The 21,849-nt window shown below is 42.3% G+C and overlaps 2 protein-coding genes across 2 annotated transcripts in view; both read right to left on the bottom strand.

The window, feature by feature from the left end:
- Positions 1-21,849, bottom strand: part of LOC309564402 (uncharacterized protein) — an 880,901-nt gene that overhangs the window by 305,456 nt on the left and 553,596 nt on the right.
- Positions 1-21,849, bottom strand: part of LOC309563414 (uncharacterized protein) — an 82,597-nt gene that overhangs the window by 2,178 nt on the left and 58,570 nt on the right. Inside the window, exons 6-10 of the mRNA XM_082267808.1 lie at positions 17,170-17,299; positions 12,983-13,080; positions 12,749-12,890; positions 10,321-11,354; positions 1,275-1,416 (exon numbers count right to left, since the gene is read on the bottom strand). Of these exons, the coding sequence (XP_082123934.1) occupies positions 1,275-1,416; positions 10,321-11,354; positions 12,749-12,890; positions 12,983-13,080; positions 17,170-17,299 (1,546 nt within the window). The remainder of the gene's footprint in view (positions 1-1,274; positions 1,417-10,320; positions 11,355-12,748; positions 12,891-12,982; positions 13,081-17,169; positions 17,300-21,849) is intronic.

The following is a 21,849-nucleotide window of genomic DNA, read 5'->3' as shown; positions in this document are numbered from 1 at the left end:
ACAATATCTCTACTGAATTTGTTGGGAATGTTGGTTTGAAGGGCAGGTACATCGACGATGTTCTTACTGTCAAGAGTTAGGGTTTCCTATTTTTTTTCCTTAATAAAGGATGTGAAGATCTTCAACACACACCGTTTTTTGGAGGAAAAAAATGTTTAACCCCTGTATACAAACAATTCTCTGCAGAAGATCTTTAAAATGCAGAATAATATAACATAGGTAATGGATTTTACAGACTTAGTTGATCTCATAAATTATAAATAGCTACCAATTTTTGTAGGAAAAAACATGGTAGAATGTTGAACCAGGGAGTTAACTGATTGTTATTTGGGATCAGGAAGGAGTTATTTTATTGTAGGAAAATAAATATATATAATCTTCTAGATTGTAAGCTCTAGCGAGCAGGGCCCTCTAAATCCTCCTGTATTGAATTGTATTGTAACTGTCTTCCCTCATATTGTAAAGCGCTGCGCAAACTGTCGGCGCTATATAAATCCTATATAATAATAATAAGCAAAATTCTGTTTTATATGGGTTTTGGCCTTCACTTGGTTTGATTGTGGATTTAAGATTTTTTGTGAAGGGTGAATTCAACAGACATGTAAAATAACATTCATGAAAAGTAAAATAAAATTGTGAACTAGGTCTGCGTTTAGTGTTCATTACTTACTTGTGTCCACATGTCGACAAGATTCCTCCTCTTTAGTTTTCATAATCATCTCCCCCTCCTCCATGGACTGCTGATCTCCACTCACCAACATCTCTTCTTCCACTTTAACCTCAACTTTAATGTATTTCAGTTCTTCGCTCTAAACCCCAAATATAATGAAATATGGTAAAACATGTACTGTATAAAGAGGAACACAAAGTTACATAGAAGGATATCATCTCATAGCTCACAGTACATTTTTGGTCTACATCTACCTGATGATGGTGAGGGATGGTGTGACCTTCCTGTGTGGAATCCCGGGAATACAGAGGACGGGGACATCTCTCTGGTGGGTTCCCATTACTGGATCCATCTGTAGGAAACACACACACTGACTGAATACATTGTTTCTATGTGTTTATCAGATGATGGGGGATCTAGGTGGACCCTCCGTACTGCTCTCTCCTTTACAATAAAGTCTCCTCTTACCCGGTGATGTGAGGGGCGACTGATTCTCCGTCATGACATCCTAGATATCACAGTACCTGATATTGTGAAGGTCTATAGATCTTCAATTATCAATCTATATATGTGAACAGTTTCTTATTTAGTGTTCATTACTCACTTGCATTCATATCGAGAGAGGGTTCTTCTTGTTTGATTGTCAACATCATCCCAACTTCCTCCATAGACTCCTCACAACCACTCACAGTCATTTCCTCTTCTTCCTCTTTAATCTTAATTTTCACATACATCTGTTCATCATGCTAATCCAATAAAAAGAAAAATAATCTTGAAACTGTGAGGACCAATAGTATAATCTCATACAGACAAGAGTCACTTTTGTGTTCTACCCATCTACCTGATGATGGTGAGTTCTTCACCCTAAATCACAAAGATGATAGTATACATTTGTAGAGGAACACAAAGTTTAAATAAAAAATGTAATCTCATTGCTCAGAATACATTTTAGGTCTCCATTTTTAATTCCATCTACCTGATGATGGTGAGGGATGGTGTGATCTTCCTGTGTGGAATCCCGGGAATAAAGAGGACGGGGACATCTCTCTGGTGGGTTCCCATTACTGGATCCATCTGTAGGAAACACACACACTGACTGAATACATTGTTTCTATGTGTTTATCAGATGATGGGGGATCTAGGTGGATCCTCCGTACTGCTCTCTCCTTTACAATAAAGTCTCCTCTTACCCGGTGATGTGAGGGGCGGCTGATTCTCCATCATGATGTCCTTGTAGAGATCCTTGTGTCCTTCTAAATACTTCCACTCCTCCATGGAGAAATAGACAGTGACATCCTGACACCGTATAGGAACCTGACACACACAATGATACAGTCACCATCCACACACATCCCTTGTCTATTACTGGATAATGTCCCAGAATTCCCGGCACCGCTCACCTCTCCTGCAACTCAATGATCTTGTTGGTGACTTCTAGAATCTTCTTGGCACTGGTTACCTCTGTTGTCAGACAGTGAGGTGGAGGTGCTGTGATGGGTGATGTCCTGTGAAGACGGCTGCTGGGTGTTAAGGGATCCCCAGATGAATAAACCAGAGGCTCTGGATGGACAGTTGGATAAATGGTTCTATATTTAGGATGTATCTGGTCTATAAACCAGAGGCTCTGGATGGACAGTTGGATAAATGGTTCTATATTTAGAATGTATCTGGTCTATAAACCAGAGGCTCTGGATGGACAGTTGGATAAATGGTTCTATATTTAGGATGTATCTGGTCTATAAACCAGAGGGTCTGGATGGACAGTTGGATAAATGGTTCTATATTTAGGATGTATCCGGTCTATAAACCAGAGGCTCTGGATGGACAGTTGGATAAATGGTTCTATATTTAGGATGTATCTGGTCTATAAACCAGAGGCTCTGGATGGACAGTTGGATAAATGGTTCTATATTTAGAATGTATCTGGTCTATAAACCAGAGGCTCTGGATGGACAGTTGGATAAATGGTTCTATATTTAGGATGTATCTGGTCTATAAACCAGAGGGTCTGGATGGACAGTTGGATAAATGGTTCTATATTTAGGATGTATCCGGTCTATAAACCAGAGGCTCTGGATGGACAGTTGGATAAATGGTTCTATATTTAGGATGTATCTGGTCTATAAATCAGAGGCTCTGGATGGACAGTTGGATAAATGGTTTATATATTTAGGATGTATCTGGTCTATAAACCAGAGGCTCTGGATGGACAGTTGGATAAATGGTTCTATATTTAGGATGTATCTGGTCTATAAACCAGAGGCTCTGGATGGACAGTTGGATAAATGGTTCTATATTTAGAATGTATACGGTCTATAAACCAGAGGCTCTGGATGGACATTTGGATAAATGGTTCTATATTTAGGACGTATCTGTGTACATATTTAAGCCTTTGTTATTACCTCCTCTGCTGCCAGTTCCAGTTTTTTCTCTACTTCCTCCAAACTCAACTATGACCCGGAACTTCCTGTTTGTGACACCATTTCACGTGTGCACCTTACGTCCCTTCCTGTCTGTGTTCCTCTCACAACTAGTAAATTCACCCCTTTTGGAGACTATAAATATTACAGTCCAGAAGTAACAAATAATTTTAAATGTTATTGTTGAAATTGTTAAATTAAAATTCCAATAAAAATTTAAAAATAAATATTATAGTCAACATTATGTAGTGCACTATGTTACATAGATGATTACATATGCAGATAATACCACATTTAAACGAAGAAATGTAAAATAAGAGTTAGGTCATTGAAATCGTAGGGGTGATTGTGGTTTCACTTTTTTTCATTTTTCTAATATTTACATTTTCAGGGTGTTCCCTTTTTTTTTTGTTCAAGCAGTAATGATACAGAAAGTTTTATCAACTTGTCAAAGTACAAAAATTCCTGAGAAACAGAAACCTGCGAGTTGTGGCAATTTATATCCCGGAATAGACTGTAAAAAAAAAAAAAATGTGTGTGCCGAAGCATTATCGTGGTGAAGAATCCACTTTTTAGGCCAGAGTTCCGGTCTTTTCCTCCAAAAAAATTCCCATAACCTTTTCAGAATTTCCAAATACCAATGTTGGTTGACCATTGTACCATGTTCTATCAACTCATAGTGAACCATCCCCTTGTGATCACCAAAAAATTCACACCAGCATGAGCGTACGAGGGTTCACACTAGGGTTGCCACCTGTCCTGGAATCACCGGGACAGTCTTGAATCATGTGTCCATGTTTCAGTCTACATGAAACCCTGACAAATTATTCAGACAGGAATGTGGCTTGGAACAGGGCTTGACAATTTGAAAGATCAGGCTCAGATCTTCTCTGAGAGATTGGCCTGCTGGCTCGCACTCATTTATTCCTCAAAATACGCCGAAGTTATGTCTCCTGGCCCCGGAACCTCTTCTTGACCTGGCCCCGGAACCTCTTCTTGACCTGGCCGTAGACATAGGACCACTCACGACTGTGTTTTTCGCACTGTAACTAATATAAAGGATCGTTTATATGGCCCTCTGGACGGGTCCCCCCCCTTCCTCCCTTCTACTATTCTTTCATACCCCCCTTTCTCTTCTCTATTCATGTGGCACTGTTATTGGTCGTTATTTTGCATATTTTTGATGCATGTTATTGTTCATATTGCCTCTATATTTGTTCACGTAGTGCCGTTGTTCTGTCAGATTTCCTTACCCCATCAGATATCCCTACCTACGTCATTTCCGGTTGAGATCAGCTGTGGATTCGTCATGCAGCAGCTTGTAGCCGCATCACACGTCCTATTGGGCATGCGCAGAATAGGTAGGGAATTTTGATAACATTGTAAGGGGTCAGGCAAAAGTCCTAGTGTGCATGCGCCGGCGCATGCACACCAACGGGTCGGGCAGCAGAATCTCTTATAACAAACATCTATCCGATCTCCATGGCCCACACTGTGCTGAGCCGACACTGCGCTGAGCGGACACTGCGCCGACCCGACAATCCGATCTCCATGCCCCATACTGCGCTGACCCGACAATGAGACAGTGGGAGTGCGCGTGTGGGTAGGGAATAGGATTGTCCCATTGTCAGCTCGGCACAGTGTGTGCCATGGAGATCGGATGTATGTTTGTTATAAGAGATGCCGCTGCCCGATCCGTTGGTGCGCATGCACCGCTCATGTGCAGTAGGACTTTTGCCTCACCCCTTACGATGTTATCAAAATTTCCTACCTATTCCGAGCATGCGCAGTAGGACGTGTGACGCGGCTACAGCTGGTGCATGACGAACCGGCACCGGAAATTACGTAGGTAGGGAAATCTGATGGGGTAGGGTTTTCTGATAGAACACCGTGTCTGTACTCTCTGTATTTTACATTTGATATTTTTCAAATAAACAGATATTAAACAAAAAAAAAAAAAAAAGAACAGGGCTTGACAGGAGGGTGAGGGGGCACTATGTGTGCATTGTAAAACTCTGACATTCACAGACATGACTAGGCATGATGGGAATTGTAGTTCCTGAGCAACTGGATGGCCATAGTTTGAAGACGACTGTTATAGTGTATACTACAAAAAAGAGTTTGGTTTTGGCTGAAGAAAAAATGGCAACCCTAGTTCACACTCTGTCCACATTTGCATCCATCCTTTGCATTTTTCACTTCTCACTTCTTGCGTTTTCGCGGACATCATCCTGACCCTCCTTTAACCACTTTCGTCATTCAAAAACACTTAAGCTCTTCATGGAGCACTCACTGTAATCCTCTTGTAACAGACCTAAAGTTTCTCTCTCACATTTGGCAAGTTTCACGCAAAATTGGATGTCCATCTGCTGCACCGGATTCCTGTCACTCATTTTCCAGACAACAGCGCAACGCTCACACGTGTTATTTCTTCTACTACTCCGTAAAGACCGAGTTAGCTGGTCTGCGACCCAAGAGAGTGCTAGTTAGAACATGCCAGAACACACTCGAAGACGAATGGCTGTGTGACTCAGGTGATACACAGAGATGAAACCAATAAGTTGTACTTGTTTATCTACAACCTCTCTCCTTTCCAGCTGTTACATAGTTACATAGTAGTTGAGGTTGAATAAAGACAATAGTTCATCCAGTTCAACCTGTTCAAAGTGCAGAAGTTACATAGAATTTCTCAGCTCCAGGAGGCAGGGGGTGGGGAACCACACACACTGCACAGCTTAGAGCAGGGAGCTTAGTGTAATCTTAGACTGGAGTGGAGAGAAAGGACACCCCCCCTTACACAGCCTCATAGGAAAACATGCATAGCAGAGGCTGTCAATCACCTGCTGTGTGCTGGGGGGGGGGGCTGGGCTGTCTCTCCATATTGCTTGGTGTCACCATAGACTGTCAGGAATGACTCATGCAGATAGCAGAGGAAAGAAAGAGCAGACAGAAATCACACTCGGTGCATTGGATCAAGGCAAGTAAACACTATAACAGGATATGCTTTGTTCATTTTTTATTTCAAAGTTTTACAACCAGTGTAATAGGGACGCTCACCTGTGGCACTTTGGGGAGGTAGTTCCCCCTCCCATGTTAATGGCCTGATTTCGTTCGTAGGAGGGGTGGTCGCTCTCACCCCTCCCCCCTTTCTGAACTGCTGGGCTATATACATAGATAAGGGTATGGCAAGGATGATGGGGGAGAAACTGCGCCATTTTGTTTTAAATTCAGTAGGGTCCCCCTTAAAATCCATACCAGACCCAAAGAGTCTGGTTTAAATTGGGGAAAACCCCCACTTTTGTTTTATTTTTTTATGCCAGCTCTTCTTTTGCATACATTCTGTTGTTAACGGAGAATCCCGCTGACAGCAGAGGAGTCATAGTTGTTTGGGACGCGGCAGGTGCCAGATCCTCAACAACCAGCTTTTTCCTGGTTGTTAGGGACACTGGCGGCTGCCAGGTCTTAACAACCAGCTTTTTCCTCGTTGTTAGGGACACTGGCGGCTCTTAACAACCAGCTTTTTCCTGGTTGTTAAGGATACCGGCGGCTGCCAATGCTTAACAAGCTTTTTCCTGGTTGTTAGGGATACTTGCAGCTGCCGGCTCTTAACAACCAGCTTTTTCCTGGTTGTTAGGGATGCCAGTGACTGCCAACTCAAACAACCAGCTTTTTCCTCGTTGGTAAGGATGCCAGCGGCTGCTGACCCCTAACAACCAGCTTATTCCTGGTTGTTAGGGATACTTGCAGCTGCCGGCTCTTATCAACCAGATTTTACCTGGGTGTTAAGGACACTGGCAGGTGCTAGCTTCTTGACAACCAGCTGAAATAAAAAACATTCTTTACCTTTAACATGCCTGGACCACTTTCCTATTTAATGCATGCATTTATTGATTTATTTCCTTGATTTTTGCCGCTGTTTTATGCGGTATTTACTAAGCATTTTTGCTTTTTGAGGTTAATATCGCATAAAGAGATAGTGAACTGACATTATCAGTATCGCATACGATATTTGGGAAAAATGTGTCATGTGACTCAAATACCGCGTACCATATGCTTTAGTGAATGGCACTCAGTGTGAGATCTCATATGTATATGTATGTGATTTATAAAAAGATTCCTCAGGTTTAAGAATTTCATTGATCTTTCCAAAAAGCAAGGTCTGTAATGTATAGTTTGAGGAATCTATAGTTTGAGTCTAGTGTACCGTCCCATTATATTTTGCATAACAATCTGGAAATAAACGAAATTCTCCCTCTAAGGTATTCTTTTTTCGTACAGTGACCATTTATTGGAAAGCAATTTTTATTATTTTTTTTTTTTTTTAACCACTTTACAACCGGAGGATTTTGCTGTCTTCCGTCCAGGCCACTTTTTGCGATTCGGCGCTGTGCGACTTCAACTGACAATTGCGCGGTCGTGCGACGCCGTACCCAAACGAAATTTACGTCCTTTTTCTCCCACAAACAGAGCTTTCTTTTGGTGGTATTTGATCACCTGTGCGATTTTTACTTTTTGCGCTATAAACAAAAAAAGAGCGTTTATTTTGAAAAAATAACAATATTTTTCACATTTTTTTATATGAAATTCCCCCCAAAAAAGATGTAAAAACCAATTTTTTTAAAAGTTTTTTGCCAATTTGTTTTATGCTACCTATGTTTGGTAAAAAAAATCGCAATAAGCGTATTTTGATTGGTTTGCGCAAAAGTTATTGCGTTTACTAACAAAGGGAAAGATTTCTGTCATTTTTGGTGGTTTTTTTTTAACGCGTAATGGCGGCGATCTGCGATTTTTTTTGCGGGACTGCGACATTGCGGCGGACAGACCGGACCCCTGACTGACATTTTTGACACTTTTGGGGGTACCAGTGACATTACTGCAGTAATCAGTGCTATATATATGCACTGTTACTGTAAAAATGACACTGGCAGGGAAGGGGTTAATTTTATTGGAGAGGGAGGGGTTAATGTATGCCTGGTGCTTACTGACGTGTAGGGGGGGAGGTGACTATGTGATTCATGGACAGATCGGATGTCCAGCTATGCTGAACAGTCCGATCTGTCACTCCCTGTCACTATGGAGATCCGCCCGCTGTGTTTACACACAGCGGGCGGATCTCCAGACTCGATCCCCGACGATCGGGTAAGAGCAGCGGCGATCGCCGCTGCTCCTCCCCTGGCCCGACTCCCGCTGTGAATGAAAACAGCGGGAGCGAGCCTCCGGCGGCGCGCAAGCGCCGCCCAGAAGGGGAGGAGTCCAGTCACGTTAATACTACGTGACTGGACGGGAACGAGCCACTCTGCCGCAGTAGTATTCCCGTAAGCGGTAGTAAAGTGGTTAATGATCCATTTTATGAATGGTAGAATATCAAGACATTTCCACAACTTACATCTCAATTGCTCTGGCATTATGATACTTAACATTTCTTATTACCATGAATAAAAAAAGAAACATAATAATTAACATACACCAAGTATATTACAAATATCAAAAATTATAATTCCAGCTAAACATCTACTAACAAATGTAACTAATAATCTTTATCACATCCAGGTTACAAATTTAATAATTGTTAAAGTACACATCATGTTTTACATTGAAAAATCATAATTGTTGGTACAGCACTAAACAGTTTCCACAGAGTTCTGGAGCAATCCTCACTAAAAAAATAAATACAAACCCGATACAGAATACAATACACTCAAAACACACTAGATAACAGCATCTGTGCAATGACATGTGTACTCTAAGAATGCAAAAGGAGCCTCCTCTACTTCATTTGTTGAAAATAGGACATTATATGAAAGGAATAAAGTTGGACTTTTGATATGGTGTACAGTACTTCCACTTTATTTGTTGGGAACATGAAGTTGTATTGAGGAATGGAGATGGACCTTTCATATGGTGTTCAGTATCTCCACCTCATTTGTTGGGAACATGACGTTATATTGAGGAATGGAGATGGACCTTTCATATGGTGTACAGTATCTCCTCCTCATTTGTTGGGAACATGACATTATATTGAGGAATGGAGATGGACCTTTCATATGGTGTTCAGTATCTCCTCCTCATTTGTTGGGAACATGACGTTATATTGAGGAATGGAGATGGACCTTTCATATGGTGTACAGTATCTCCACCTCATTTGTTGGGAACATGACATTATATTGAGGAATGGAGATGGACCTTTCATATGGTGTACAGTATTTCCTCCTCATTTGATGGGCACATGAGGTTATTTTGAGGAATGGAGATGGACCTTTCATATGGTGTACAGTATCTCCTCCTCATTTGATGGGCACATGAGGTTATTTTGAGGAATGGAGATGGACCTTTCATATGGTGTTCAGTATCTCCTCCTAATTTGTTGGGAGCATGAGGTTATACTGAGGAATGGAGATGGCCCTTTCTTATGGTGTACAGTATCTCCTCCCCATTTGTTGGGAACATAATCTTATATTGATGAATGGAGATGGACCTTTCATATGGTGTACAGTATCTCCTCCTCATTTGTTGGGAACACGACTTTATATTGAGGAATGGAGATGGACCATTAATATGGTGCACAGTATCTTCTCATTGGGTAGCGTGGCTAATTGAGAGATTACATTATTTGAAGACTGGAGGTTTGTTTATCATAAGGCCTACGATATATCTCTACCACCATTGATGGAAAGGTTGGGATGTGGGGTAGATACATCGACGATATTCTTATTGTCAACAGTTCAGGTTTCATAATCTTTTCCTTACCCAATGATATGAAGTTTTCTGTCTCAAGTCAAGGCAGCAAAGTCAGGGTGTTTTTGGAAGAAAAAAGCTTTAACTTCTGACTACAGAAAGCATTATTTGCCAGAAGAGCTGTAAAAATGAAGATTATTCTACAGGAAATGTTGGAAACTGGCTCTATATCTTTCTTTACTACATCAGTGAATTTTCTGGTTTCCAACCAGGCTTTCTTTCCAAGAAAAACATGAAAAAGTATATTCACTCGTGCCAATTCTCTTGTCCCCAAGTATTACACTTTTCTGAGTGAAACATTTTCCACACACCAAACAGAAAAATGGATGCTCACCCATGTGAATTTTCTTCTGTTTACGACGGTATCCTTTCTGCTTGAAACATTTCCCCCACCATTTAAAAGGGTGCTTACCTGCGTGATTTTAAGCATATAAAATGTTTTGCTTTCTCATTGAAACATTTCCCGCACTCGGATCAGGGAAACGGGTGCTAAGCATTGTGAATCCTCTGGTGTAAAAGAAGTTTTTCTTTCACAATAAAACATTTTTCACACTTGGAACAGGAAAAAGGACGCTCGCCTGTGTGAATTTTCTGGTGTCTACGAAGGCCTCCTTTCTCTGTGAAACATTTCCCGCACTCGGAGCAAGAAAAAGGACGCTCACCTGTGTGAATTCTCTCGTGTCTAAGGAGGTCTCCTTTCTGTGTGAAACATTTCCCACACTGTGAGCAGGAAAAAGGACGCTCCTGTGTGTGAATTTTCTGATGTCTAAGAAGGCCTCCTTTCTCTGTGAAACATTTCCCGCACTCTGAGCAAGAAAAAGGACGCTCACCTGTGTGAATTCTCCGGTGCATATAAAGGTCCCCTTTGTAAGCAAAACATTTCCCGCACTCTGAACAGGAAAAAGGACGCTCACCAGTGTGAATTCTTTGGTGTCTGAGAAGGCCCCCTTTCTCTGTGAAACTTTTCCCACACTCTGAGCAAGAAAAAGGACGCTCACCTGTGTGAATTCTCTGATGTATAAAAAGGTCCCCTTTGTGAGCAAAACATTTCCCGCACTCTGAACAGGAAAAAGGACGCTCACCTGTGTGACATCTCTGGTGTATAAGCAATTTTCCTTTGTTTGGGTAACATTTCCCACACTCCGAACAGAAAAAAGGATTTTTATAAGCGTGAATTTTCTGGTGTCTAAGAAGTGCTCTGTTGTCAGTGAAAGCTTTCCCGCACTCTAAACATGACAACGAATAGTCTCCTGTATGAACTCCTTCATGGTTTAAAGGAGACTCCTTGGGTGGATCTGTTGATCTATCCACACTGTGAGGTTTTGGATGAATATCTGAAGTTATATTATGTGAATGATCAGAGATTTCCTCTGGATTCGAAGAATCCATAGATTTTGCCAAACAGTGAGGTCTTTGACCAAAGGAATTTGTTCTTGGGGAATGTTGTGCCGTCCCGTTATCTTGTCCATCATCTGGAAATAAAAAAAGATCTCCATCGGAGGTGTTCATATTCCATACACAGTTTCCATCTGTTGGAAAGAAATGTTTAAAAAAAGCATTATAAGAATTCTTCTAGTGTTGCATTCAGGAGTTTAATATTTTGATGTAACTTTTACCAACTTCAAAGGCCTCCATCATAGTATTAGGTGCAATCATAACAGAAAAATATGAAGACCAGCCACATAAAGGACACAATACACCACTAGCACACTTAAACAATTGTAACAATGTTTGTGTTTAAGGGATATTGTTACTTTTTCTATCAGATTATTTTGAAAAACAGTGATGGACCTTTCATATGGTGTACAGTATCTCCTCCTCATTTGTTGGGAACATGACGTTATATTGAGGAATGGAGATGGACCTTTTATATGGTGTACAGTATCTCCTCCTCATTTGTTGGGAACAAGACGTTATATTGAGGCTCGGAGATGGACCTTTCATATGGTACAGTATCTCCTCCTCATTTGTTGGGAACATGACATTATATGGAGGAATGGAGATGGACCTTTCATATGGTGTACAGTATCTCCTCCTCATTTGTTGGGAACATGACATTATATGGAGGAATGGAGATGGACCTTTCATATGGTGTACAGTATCTCCTCCTCATTTGTTGGGAACATGACATTACATTGAGGAAAGGAGATGGACCTTTCATATGGTGTACAGTATCGCCTGCTTGTTTTTTGGGAACATGACGTTATATTGAGGAATGGAAATGGACCTTTTCATATGATCAACAGTATCCCCTCATTTGTTGGGAACATGACGTTATATTGAGGAAAGGAGCTGGACCTTTCATATGGTGTACAGTATCTCCTCCTCATTAGTTGGGAACATGACGTTATATTGAGGAATAGAGATGGACCTTTCATATGGTTTACAGTATCTCCTCCTCATTTGTTGGGAACGTGACATTATATTGAGGAATGTAGATTAACCTTTCATATGGTGTACAGTTTCTCCTCCTCATTTTCTGGGTATATTGGGTAGTATGGCAAATAAAACTATTACATTCTACAAGAGAACAGTGAGGGTTTGTATACCATATGGCCTATAATACCCCTACCACATTTGTTGGGAATGTTGGGTTGAGGGGTAGATACATTGATGATGTTCTTTTTGTCAATAGTCAAGAGGTACAATACTTCCCTTAAGTAAGGATGTGACCTTCTCTATATAAAGAAATAATTCTTTGTAGAATAGCATGGCACAGGTAATGGTTTGTGCTTACTATCTCATAAAATGTGAATGGCCAGCAATTTTTTGTGAAAGAACATGGTAGAATGTTATAGTAGGGGGTTATAATTGCCATTTGGGATCAGGAATAAACCCTTTACTTGTCGGAGAAAATTCTGCTTTATTTTGTTTTCTGCCTTCACTTGGATCAACTGTGGGTTTATTAATGTTTATTACTTACTTGTGTCCATATGTAGAGATGATTCCTCCTGTATACGTTTCACAATAATCTCCCCCTCCTCTATAGACTGCTGACCTCCACTCACCAACGTCTCTTCTTCTTCCTCTTTAACCTCAACTTTAATGTCTAGAAGTTCTTCCTCCTAAACCCCAAAGGTGATAGAATACTTGTGTAAAAAAAAATACACAGGTACATAGAAGTATATTTTAGGTTTTCATGTTCAATCCCATGTACCTCATCTCGCTGAGGGATGATGTGATCATCCAGTGTGGAATCCCAGGAATACAGAGGACGGGGACATCTCTCTGGTGGGTTCCCATTACTGGATCCACCTGTAGGAAACACACACACTGACTGAATACATTGTTTCTATGTGTTTATCAGATGATGGGGGATCTAGGTGGATCCTCCGTACTGCTCTCTCCTTTACAATAAAATCTCCTCTTACCCGGTTATGTGAGGGGCGGCTGATTCTCTATCATGGCATCCTTTAGATATTATATTCTCTGATGTGAAGATCTACATATCTTGAATCACCCCACAGCTATATATATATCACCCTCACCTCTGTCCTCACCATCTCCTGCTATTTCTAATACCACACGCACAAAAAAAACTCCAGGACACTGGGGCATGTCCCTTCATATAAATCACACTCTCATATTACCTCCCTCACCCTTCTGCTTCTCCTATCCTCTGGAGACATATCCCCAAACTCCGGGCCTCCATCATTTAACTGTACTCAACACACCCATTCCCCTCACCCTCTGGCTGCAGCCGCAATCCACACAATTTAGTTCCCATTTCTCTTCCTCCCAAGACTCTCTATCTCTTGCGCCCTTTGGAATGTCCACTCTGTCTGTAATAAACTTGCCTCTCTCCATGACCTCTTTATCGCTAACTCATTTAATCTACTCACCATTACTAAAACCTGGCTTCATGAATCTGACACTAAACCTTCTGCTGCCCTATCCCATGGTGGTCTTCTCTGGACTCACTCCCCCAGACCCAGTGGACACAAGAGAGGGGGTGTCGGAATCCTTCTAGCCCCACAAAGCACCTTTCAGGTACTTTACCCACCTCCCTCTCTGTCACTCTGCTCATTTGAGGCACACTGCATTTGTCTTTTCTCTCCAGTTTCTCTAAGGATAGCTGCGATCTACTGGCCTCCTGGACCGAAATCAACCTTTCTTGAGGACTTCTCTGACTGGCTACCCTACTTCCCCTTTTCTGAAATCCCACAATCATTCTCGGCGACTTCAAAATCCCTATTAATACTAACACTCTTGCCACTTCCAAACTTCTCAGTCTAGCCCCCTCATTTTGACCTGAAGCAATGGATACATGCTTCTGCTCACTCTGAAGGCAATATCCTTGACCTTGTTTTCTCCTACCCATGCACTCCGTAAAACCTCTCAAACTATCCTTTCCCTCTCTCTGATCCCTACCTTATTAGTTTTCACTCCATCCCTCTCCTCCACCTCCTCTCCCTCCAACCGCCTAACAGTTACCCGTAGAAACCTACGCTATCTCAACCCTTCTCTTTTCTACTCTGCTACCGACCACCTCTATGACAAAATCTTACCCCTGTCCTGCCCCCAACCTAGCCACTTCTGTCTACAACGCTTCACTTTTAGCCTCCCTGGACACACTGGCCCCCCTCACTACACATCCAATCAGGCCCCGACCCCTTCAACCTTGGCAAACAGATGACAATAGAAGTCTGAAAATACATGGCCGTGGTTGTCAGCGCCTGTGGCGTAAGACTTGGTCTCAGCAAGATTTCAACCAATAAAAATTTGCCCTCCAAAAATACAATTCCAGTCTCCACACTGCCAATCAGACCTTTTTTATCACTCTCATTAACAACTTTTCATCCCACCCCCGTCAACTCTTCTCTACCTTCAACTCTCTATTTCATCCTCCACTGCCACCACCTACTAACTACTGCCCAAGAGATCGGCAATCCCTTCAGTCATAAGATTGATACAATTGTGAGGAGATTTATGCTGTTCATATACCTACCATGCTTTATACTTCATGCCCACAGGTACAATCACTACTTCCCTAATTCAACCCCACCACTATAGATGAGGTAACTAATGGCACTTTTCCACTGCAAGTACCGGCTCGGCTCCACTCGGCGCTGCTTGGCTCGGTTTGGTTTTCCACTGCATGGTAATACATGGTACGTTGTTGGAACGGTTCAGTACGGTTTGCTTTTCCACTAAAGTAGTAAGTGGGTGGGATAACAACGATTCTCTGACCAATCAGTGGCTAGTAGTGACAAACAGTCAAGGCTGCATGCAAAGGATTGTGGGATATGGTACCGGTACGGCCCTCTTGGAACCACAACCGAGGTGGTACTGTTTAAGCGAGCCGTACCGTTCGGTTCCATGTAGTGGAAAAGCGCCGCTGTACCGTACCGAACCGTTCCAACACCGTACCATGCGGTACCATACAGTGGAAAAGCGCAAAAGCGAGCCAAACCGTTCGGTTCCATGCAGTGGAAAAGCGCCATAAACTGTTCCCTTTGCACTGGTCACACTATTGCTCTATTCTACACTCTCTAACCCACATCTTCAATCGTTCCCTCTCTTCTGGCATCATCCCCAATTCTCTAAAACATGCACTAGTCAGCCCCATATTTAAAAGCCCTCACTGGACCCAACCAATCTTAACAACCTATGCTCTATTTCCTTGCTCCCCTTTTTATCCAAACTCCTTGTATGGCTGGTCTACAACCGACTAAACGACCACCTTGCTGAGAATAGCCTTCTTGATCCACTTCAGTCTGGATTTCGTCCTCAACGCTCCATAGAAACTGCTCTGCTAAAACTAACAGCCAAAATCAATGGACACTATTCGGTACTCCTACTCCTGGACCTTTCTGCTGCCTTTGATATGGTTGACCACCCCCTCCTCCTCAAAAAAAACTCCACGCCTTTTGGTTTCCGTGACTGTACTCTTCGCTGGTTCTCTTCCTACTTATCCAACCGCACCTTTAGCATTCTAGCTAGCAATTCTACTCCCCCCTCTCCTCTTCCTTTCTCTTTTGGGGTCTTACAAGGTTCTGTTCTTGGATCTCTCCTATTTTCAATCTACACCTCCTCTCTAAAGGGCCATACACACTATAAGATTTTCTGAAGACTTTTTCCTTCAGATTTACCTTTTCTATGTAGTGCAAGGGCCTGCCAGATTGCATACAAATTGAAAGTGTTTAGGTTTGACCTCATATTATATGGTTTTGGTAAGTCTAAAGGAAAAAGTCTTCAGAAAATCTTATAGTGTGTATGGCCCATTAGTCAGCTGATAGCCTCCCATGGCTTCCAACACCATCTTCATGCTAATGATACCCAAATCTATTTCTCTACCCCTTCAGCTCACTCCCTCAGTATCCTCACGTATCACTAATTTAGTAGCAGATATATCAGTCTGGTTGTCACACCACTTCCTCAAATTCAATTTATCCAAAACTGAACTTTTTCCTCCACCACGTGTTTTTTCCCCTGATCAGCCAAAATCGATGGCACAACTATCAGCCGATCTCCCCCATGCCAAGGTCCTAGGTGTTGTCCTGGACTCTGAACTCTCCTTCAAGCCCCACATCCAATCACTGTCCAAATCTTGCCACCTCAGCCTCCGCAACATCTCCAAAATACGCCCCTTTCTAACCAATGACACAACAAAGCTCCTAATTCACTCCCTGGTCATCTCGCACCTCGACTACTGCAATTCCCTTCTCAATGGCTCCTTCCCCCTTCAATCCATCATGAATGCTGCCGTCAGGCTCATCCACCTTACCAATCCCTCAGTGTCCGCTATTCCGCTCTGTCAATCCCTTCACTGGCTTCCACTCACCCAAAAAATTAAAAATTCCACTCACCCAACAAATTAAATTCAAAATACTAACAACAACTTAGAAAGCCATCCACAATTTAGCCCCCAGCTACATCACCAGCCTCGTCTCAAAATACCAACCTAATCGTCCACTTTGTTTCTCTCAAGACCTCCCGCTCTCTAGCTCCCTCATCACCTCCTCCCATACTCGCCTCCAGGGCTTTTCCAGAGCCTCTCCATTCCTAATGAACTCCCTACCCCAATCTGTCCGATTATCTCCTACTCTGATTTTTAGACGATCCCCAAAAACCCTCCTCTTCAGAGAAGCCTATCCTACCCACATCTAACAACTATACTTCCACCTTCTCCATCAGTTATAGCCTTTTGTTTCACTTGACCCTCCCTTCTAGATTGTAAGCTCTAACGAGCAGGGCCCTCTAATTCCTCCTGTATTGAATTGTATTGTCCGCCCTCATGTTGTAAAGCGCTACGCAAACTGTTGGCGCTATATAAATTCTGTATAATAATAATACAGTACATAGATACTTGAACAGTTTCTTTTAGTAGTGTTCACTACTCACCTGTGCTAAAACCTAGTGAAGGTTCCTCCTCTTTAGGTGTCACCAACATCCAATCTTCTTCCAAAGACTCCTGATAACCCGTCTCTTCTTCCTCTTTAACCTTAACTTTCAAATACATCTGTTCATAATGCTAAACATAAAAAATAACAGAAAATGAAAGAAAAATTAAAATGTGCATACCAATAGGCTGAGAGAAGAGTATAAGTTCATGCAGTCTAAGGTAAATTTGTGATCTACCCAACTACTACCTGATGATGGGGATCAATGATGTGATCTTCCAGTGTTGAATCCCAGGAATAAAGAGGACGGGGACATCTCTCTGGTGGGTTCCCATTACTGGATCCATCTGTAGGAAACACACACACTGACTGAATACATTGTTTCTATGTGTTTTTCAGATGATGGGGGATCTAGGTGGACCCTCCGTACTGCTCTCTCCTTTACAATAAAGTCTCCTCTTACCCGGTGATGTGAGGGGCGGCTGATTCTCCATCATGACGTCCTTGTAGAGATCCTTGTGTCCTTCTATATACTCCCACTTCTCCATGGAGAAATAGACAGTGACATCCTGACACCTTATAGGAACCTGACACACACAATGATACAGTCACCATCCAGACACATCCCTTGTCTGTTACTGGATAATGTCCCAGAAATCCCGACACCACTCACCTCTCCTGTCAGCAGATCAGTGATCTTGTTGGTGACTTCTAGAATCTTCTTGGCACTGGTTACCTCTGTTGTTAAGCAGTGAGGTGGAGGCACTTTGATGGGTGATGTCCTGTGAAGACAGCTGCTCGTCAAATGATTTCTTCACAATTTTATCTTTCAGTGTAAAGAATAAAATAGAATAATAGTCTACAGACTTCTCACAACCCTCCTTTCCCGTAATGTGTTATAATTACACAACATTTCCCAACCAGAGTTTGCCCGATATAGGGAGCTGTCATTTGTCAGCATGGCTATGTGATCATGCTGACTGATGAGTATCTCTTCCGAGTCTCCTTTTTTCCAAGATGGTGGCTTTGAAGGTGAAATGAATTCTTATTAGTCATTGAGGTTGCGTGGCCATACTGACCAATGATAGTTCCCCGTTGCATGCATTGTGATGGTCGACATCTGGGACCATGGAGTGAAATTTCCAAGTGTGCGGACTGTTATTATGAATGGTGTGGGTGGTGTGAGAACGTTTTCATAATAAATAAGGGCAACTGGGACTGGGGGCTTGGTGGAGGGTAAGTTTAACTTAGCCTTTGAGTGCAGTCAGCAGAAGGAGGAGGTGGATGATGAGGAGGTGCTTGACCCAACTTAAATTAGCAACATGGGCCAGCAGAGAGATGGGCAGGAGGAGGAGAAATTGCAAAGCAGGAACATCCTTCGTGAGTGAAGAAGGTACCCGAAAACACTAGAGTCCAAGAACAACAGGTATCACTTAACCGATTGCCGACTGCCTAACGACGATTTACGTCGGCAGTCAGCCCCTCACAGGCAAAGCGACGTAGGTCTACGTCGCTAGCCTGTGAGACTCTGGGGAGCGAGCGAGCGAGCACGCGCCACCGGATGCGCGCTCCCGCTCAGTCATGGACCCCCCCCCCCGCGCGTGTGCCCGGCGGACATCGCGATCGTCCGTTACACCGGGAGAAAGGCAGGCGGCTAGTGTAAACAAAGCCGCCTGTCGTTCTCCCCTGTGTAAGAATGGAGATCATACGGTTCTGCTATGTAGGACCGTTGATCACTGTTCTTACACATACAGTTAGAAGCACGCCCCTAGGGACACAGTTAACCCCTCCTTCTCAAATAAAGTTAACCCCTTCCCTGCCAGTGTCATTTTTACAGTAACAGTGCATATGTATAGCACTGATTACTGTAGTAATGTCACTGGTACCCCCAAAAGTGTCAAAAATGTCAGTCAAGGGTCCGATCTGTCCGCCGCAATGTCGCAGTCCCGCAAAAAAAAAAAAAAATCACAGATCGCCGTCATTACGCGTTAAAAAAAAAAAAAACAACAAAAATGACAAAAATCTTTCCCTTAGTTAGTAAGCGCAATAACTTTTGCGCAAACCAATCAATATACGCTTTTTGCGATTTTTTTTTTACCAAAAATATGTAGCAGAAAACAAATTGGCCTAAAATGTTAAAAAATTTTGATTTTTACATTTTTTTTGGGGAATTTCCTATAAAAAAATGTGAAAAATATTGTTATTTTTGCAAAATTGACGCTCTTTTTTTGTTTATAGCGCATGATCAAAAAAAAATAAAAATAAAAATCGCACAGGTGATCAAATACCACCAAAAGAAAGCTCTGTTTGTGGGAAAAAAAAGGACGTCAAATTCGTTTAGGTACAGCGTCGCACGACCGCGCAATTGTCAGTTAAAGTCACGCAGTGCCGAATCACAAAATAGGCCCTGGTCAGGAAGGGGGTAAAATCTTCCGGGGCTTAAGTGGTTAACAGCCACAGGGAGCCTTCATCATCTGTCGTCAGACGTACTTAGGAGCATCTACGGCCCACCATTAACTGTAATCACAGCATTTCTGCTGCTTGGGTGTTTTTTAAGACCTTGGCCTCTGAAAACGCCATGGTCATCTGCAACGACTGTGCTTAGCACTTGTAACTAGGCAATGACGGAATGACATTGAAAACCTGGACACTACGTTCACGAAGAGCCATTTGAAGCTCCAACATCAAGCTCAGTGGAGGGACACACTTTGCCAAAAATAAATCCCTGCTTCATCTCCCGCCACTGTAGCTTTATTTTTCTCCTTTATCTCCCTCCACTCTAGGAGTGTCATGTAATATTTACCTTGCAGAATTCTGTGTCCAGCCACTGTCTTCTACAGCCGCTGGAACTATGTAGATACTATCAGGCAGAAGATAACTCCCCCCTAGCAGTGCTGCCTTAGATGTCATAAGTACTGCAACATTAAATACAGATCTCAGTTCTGATCCACAACATAGATCGCCAGGACACCAGGAATTAGAGAAAATCTCTGGACAGTCTTATAGGACCTGAGACATTTGGTCTGGTCTTATCCATCTCCTGATCCAGAAAAGACATGGTGTCCATTACCTGACAGGGATGAGAGCCAACAACCTCGAAACGGCTTTATGGAACATGGATCAATGGTTCTATATTTGGGATATATCCGGTCTATAAACCAGAGGTTCTGGATGGACAGTTGGATAAATGACTCTATATTTAGGATGTGTCTAGACTAAAAACCAGAAGCTCTGGATGGACAGTTGGATAAATGGTTCTATATTTAGGATGGTTCTATATTTAGGATGTGTCTGGTCTATAAACCAGAGGCTCTGGATGGACAGTTGGAACAATGGTTCTATATTTAGGATGTATCCGGTCTATAAACCAGAGGCTCTGGATGGACAGTTGGAACAATGGTTCTATATTTAGGATGTATTCAGCCTATAAACCAGAGGTTCTGGATGGACAGTTGGATAAATGGTTCTATATTTAGGATGTATCCGGTCTATAAACCAGAGGCTCTGGATGGACAGTTGGATAAATGTCTCTATATTTAGGATGTATCTGGTCAATAAACCAGAGGCTCTGGACAGACAGTTGGATAAATGGCTCTATATTTAGAATGTATCTGGTTTAAAAACCAGAGGCTCTGGAAGGACAGTTGGATAAATAGCTCTAAATTTAGGATGTATCTGTACTATAAACCAGAGGCTCTGGATGGACAGTTGGAACAATGGTTCTATATTTAGGATGTATCCGGTCTATAAACCAGAGGCTCTGGAAGGACAGTTGGAACAATGGTTCTATATTTAGGATGTATCCGGTCTATAAACCAGAGGCTCTGGATGGACAGTTGGAACAATGGTTCTATATTTAGGATGTATCCGGTCTATAAACCAGAGGCTCTGGATGGACAGTTGGATAAATGGTTCTATATTTAGGATGTATCGGCTCTATAAACCAGTGGTTCTGGATGGACAGTTGGATAAATGGTTCTATATTTAGGATGTATCTGGTCTATAACCCTTAACAGAATGGAGGAAGAGGACGGAACATGACGGGGGGGTTAGTGGGTGTAAATATGAAATAATATCTTATTACCTCCTCTGCTGCCAATTCCAACAATGTCTCCTCTCTACTTCCTCCCGTCCTACCTTTCACCCGGAACTTCCTGTTTCTCGGTGACATCACTTCCTCTGTCCGCCTAACATCACGTCCTATGTGTGCGTTCCACTCACATAGTTCAATAGTTAGTGAGGTTGAAAAAAGACGCCAGTCCATCCAGTTCAACCTATGATGAGTGTGTGTTTATGTCCATAGTACATTGTATACCCCTGTATGTTGTACATTATATACCCCTGTATGTTGTACATTGTATACCCCTGTATGTTGTACATTGTATACCCCTGTATGTTGTATATTGTATACCCCTGTATGTTGTACATTGTATACCCCTGTATGTTGTACATTGTATACCCCTGTATGTTGTACATTGTATACCCCTGTATGTTGTACATTGTATACCCCTGTATGTTGTACATTGTATACCCCTGTATGTTGTATATTATATACTCCTGTATGTTGTACATTGTATACCCCTGTATGTTGTACATTGTATACCCCTGTATGTTGTGGTCGTTAAGGTGCCCATCTAATAGTTTTTTGAAACTATAGATGCTCCTCGCTGATACGACTGCT

The sequence above is a fragment of the Pelophylax lessonae genome, assembly GCF_965119305.1.
Source record: "Pelophylax lessonae genome assembly, chromosome: 9".
Lineage (NCBI taxonomy): Eukaryota > Metazoa > Chordata > Amphibia > Anura > Ranidae > Pelophylax > Pelophylax lessonae.
This window is presented reverse-complemented; position numbering and strand designations above follow the sequence as displayed.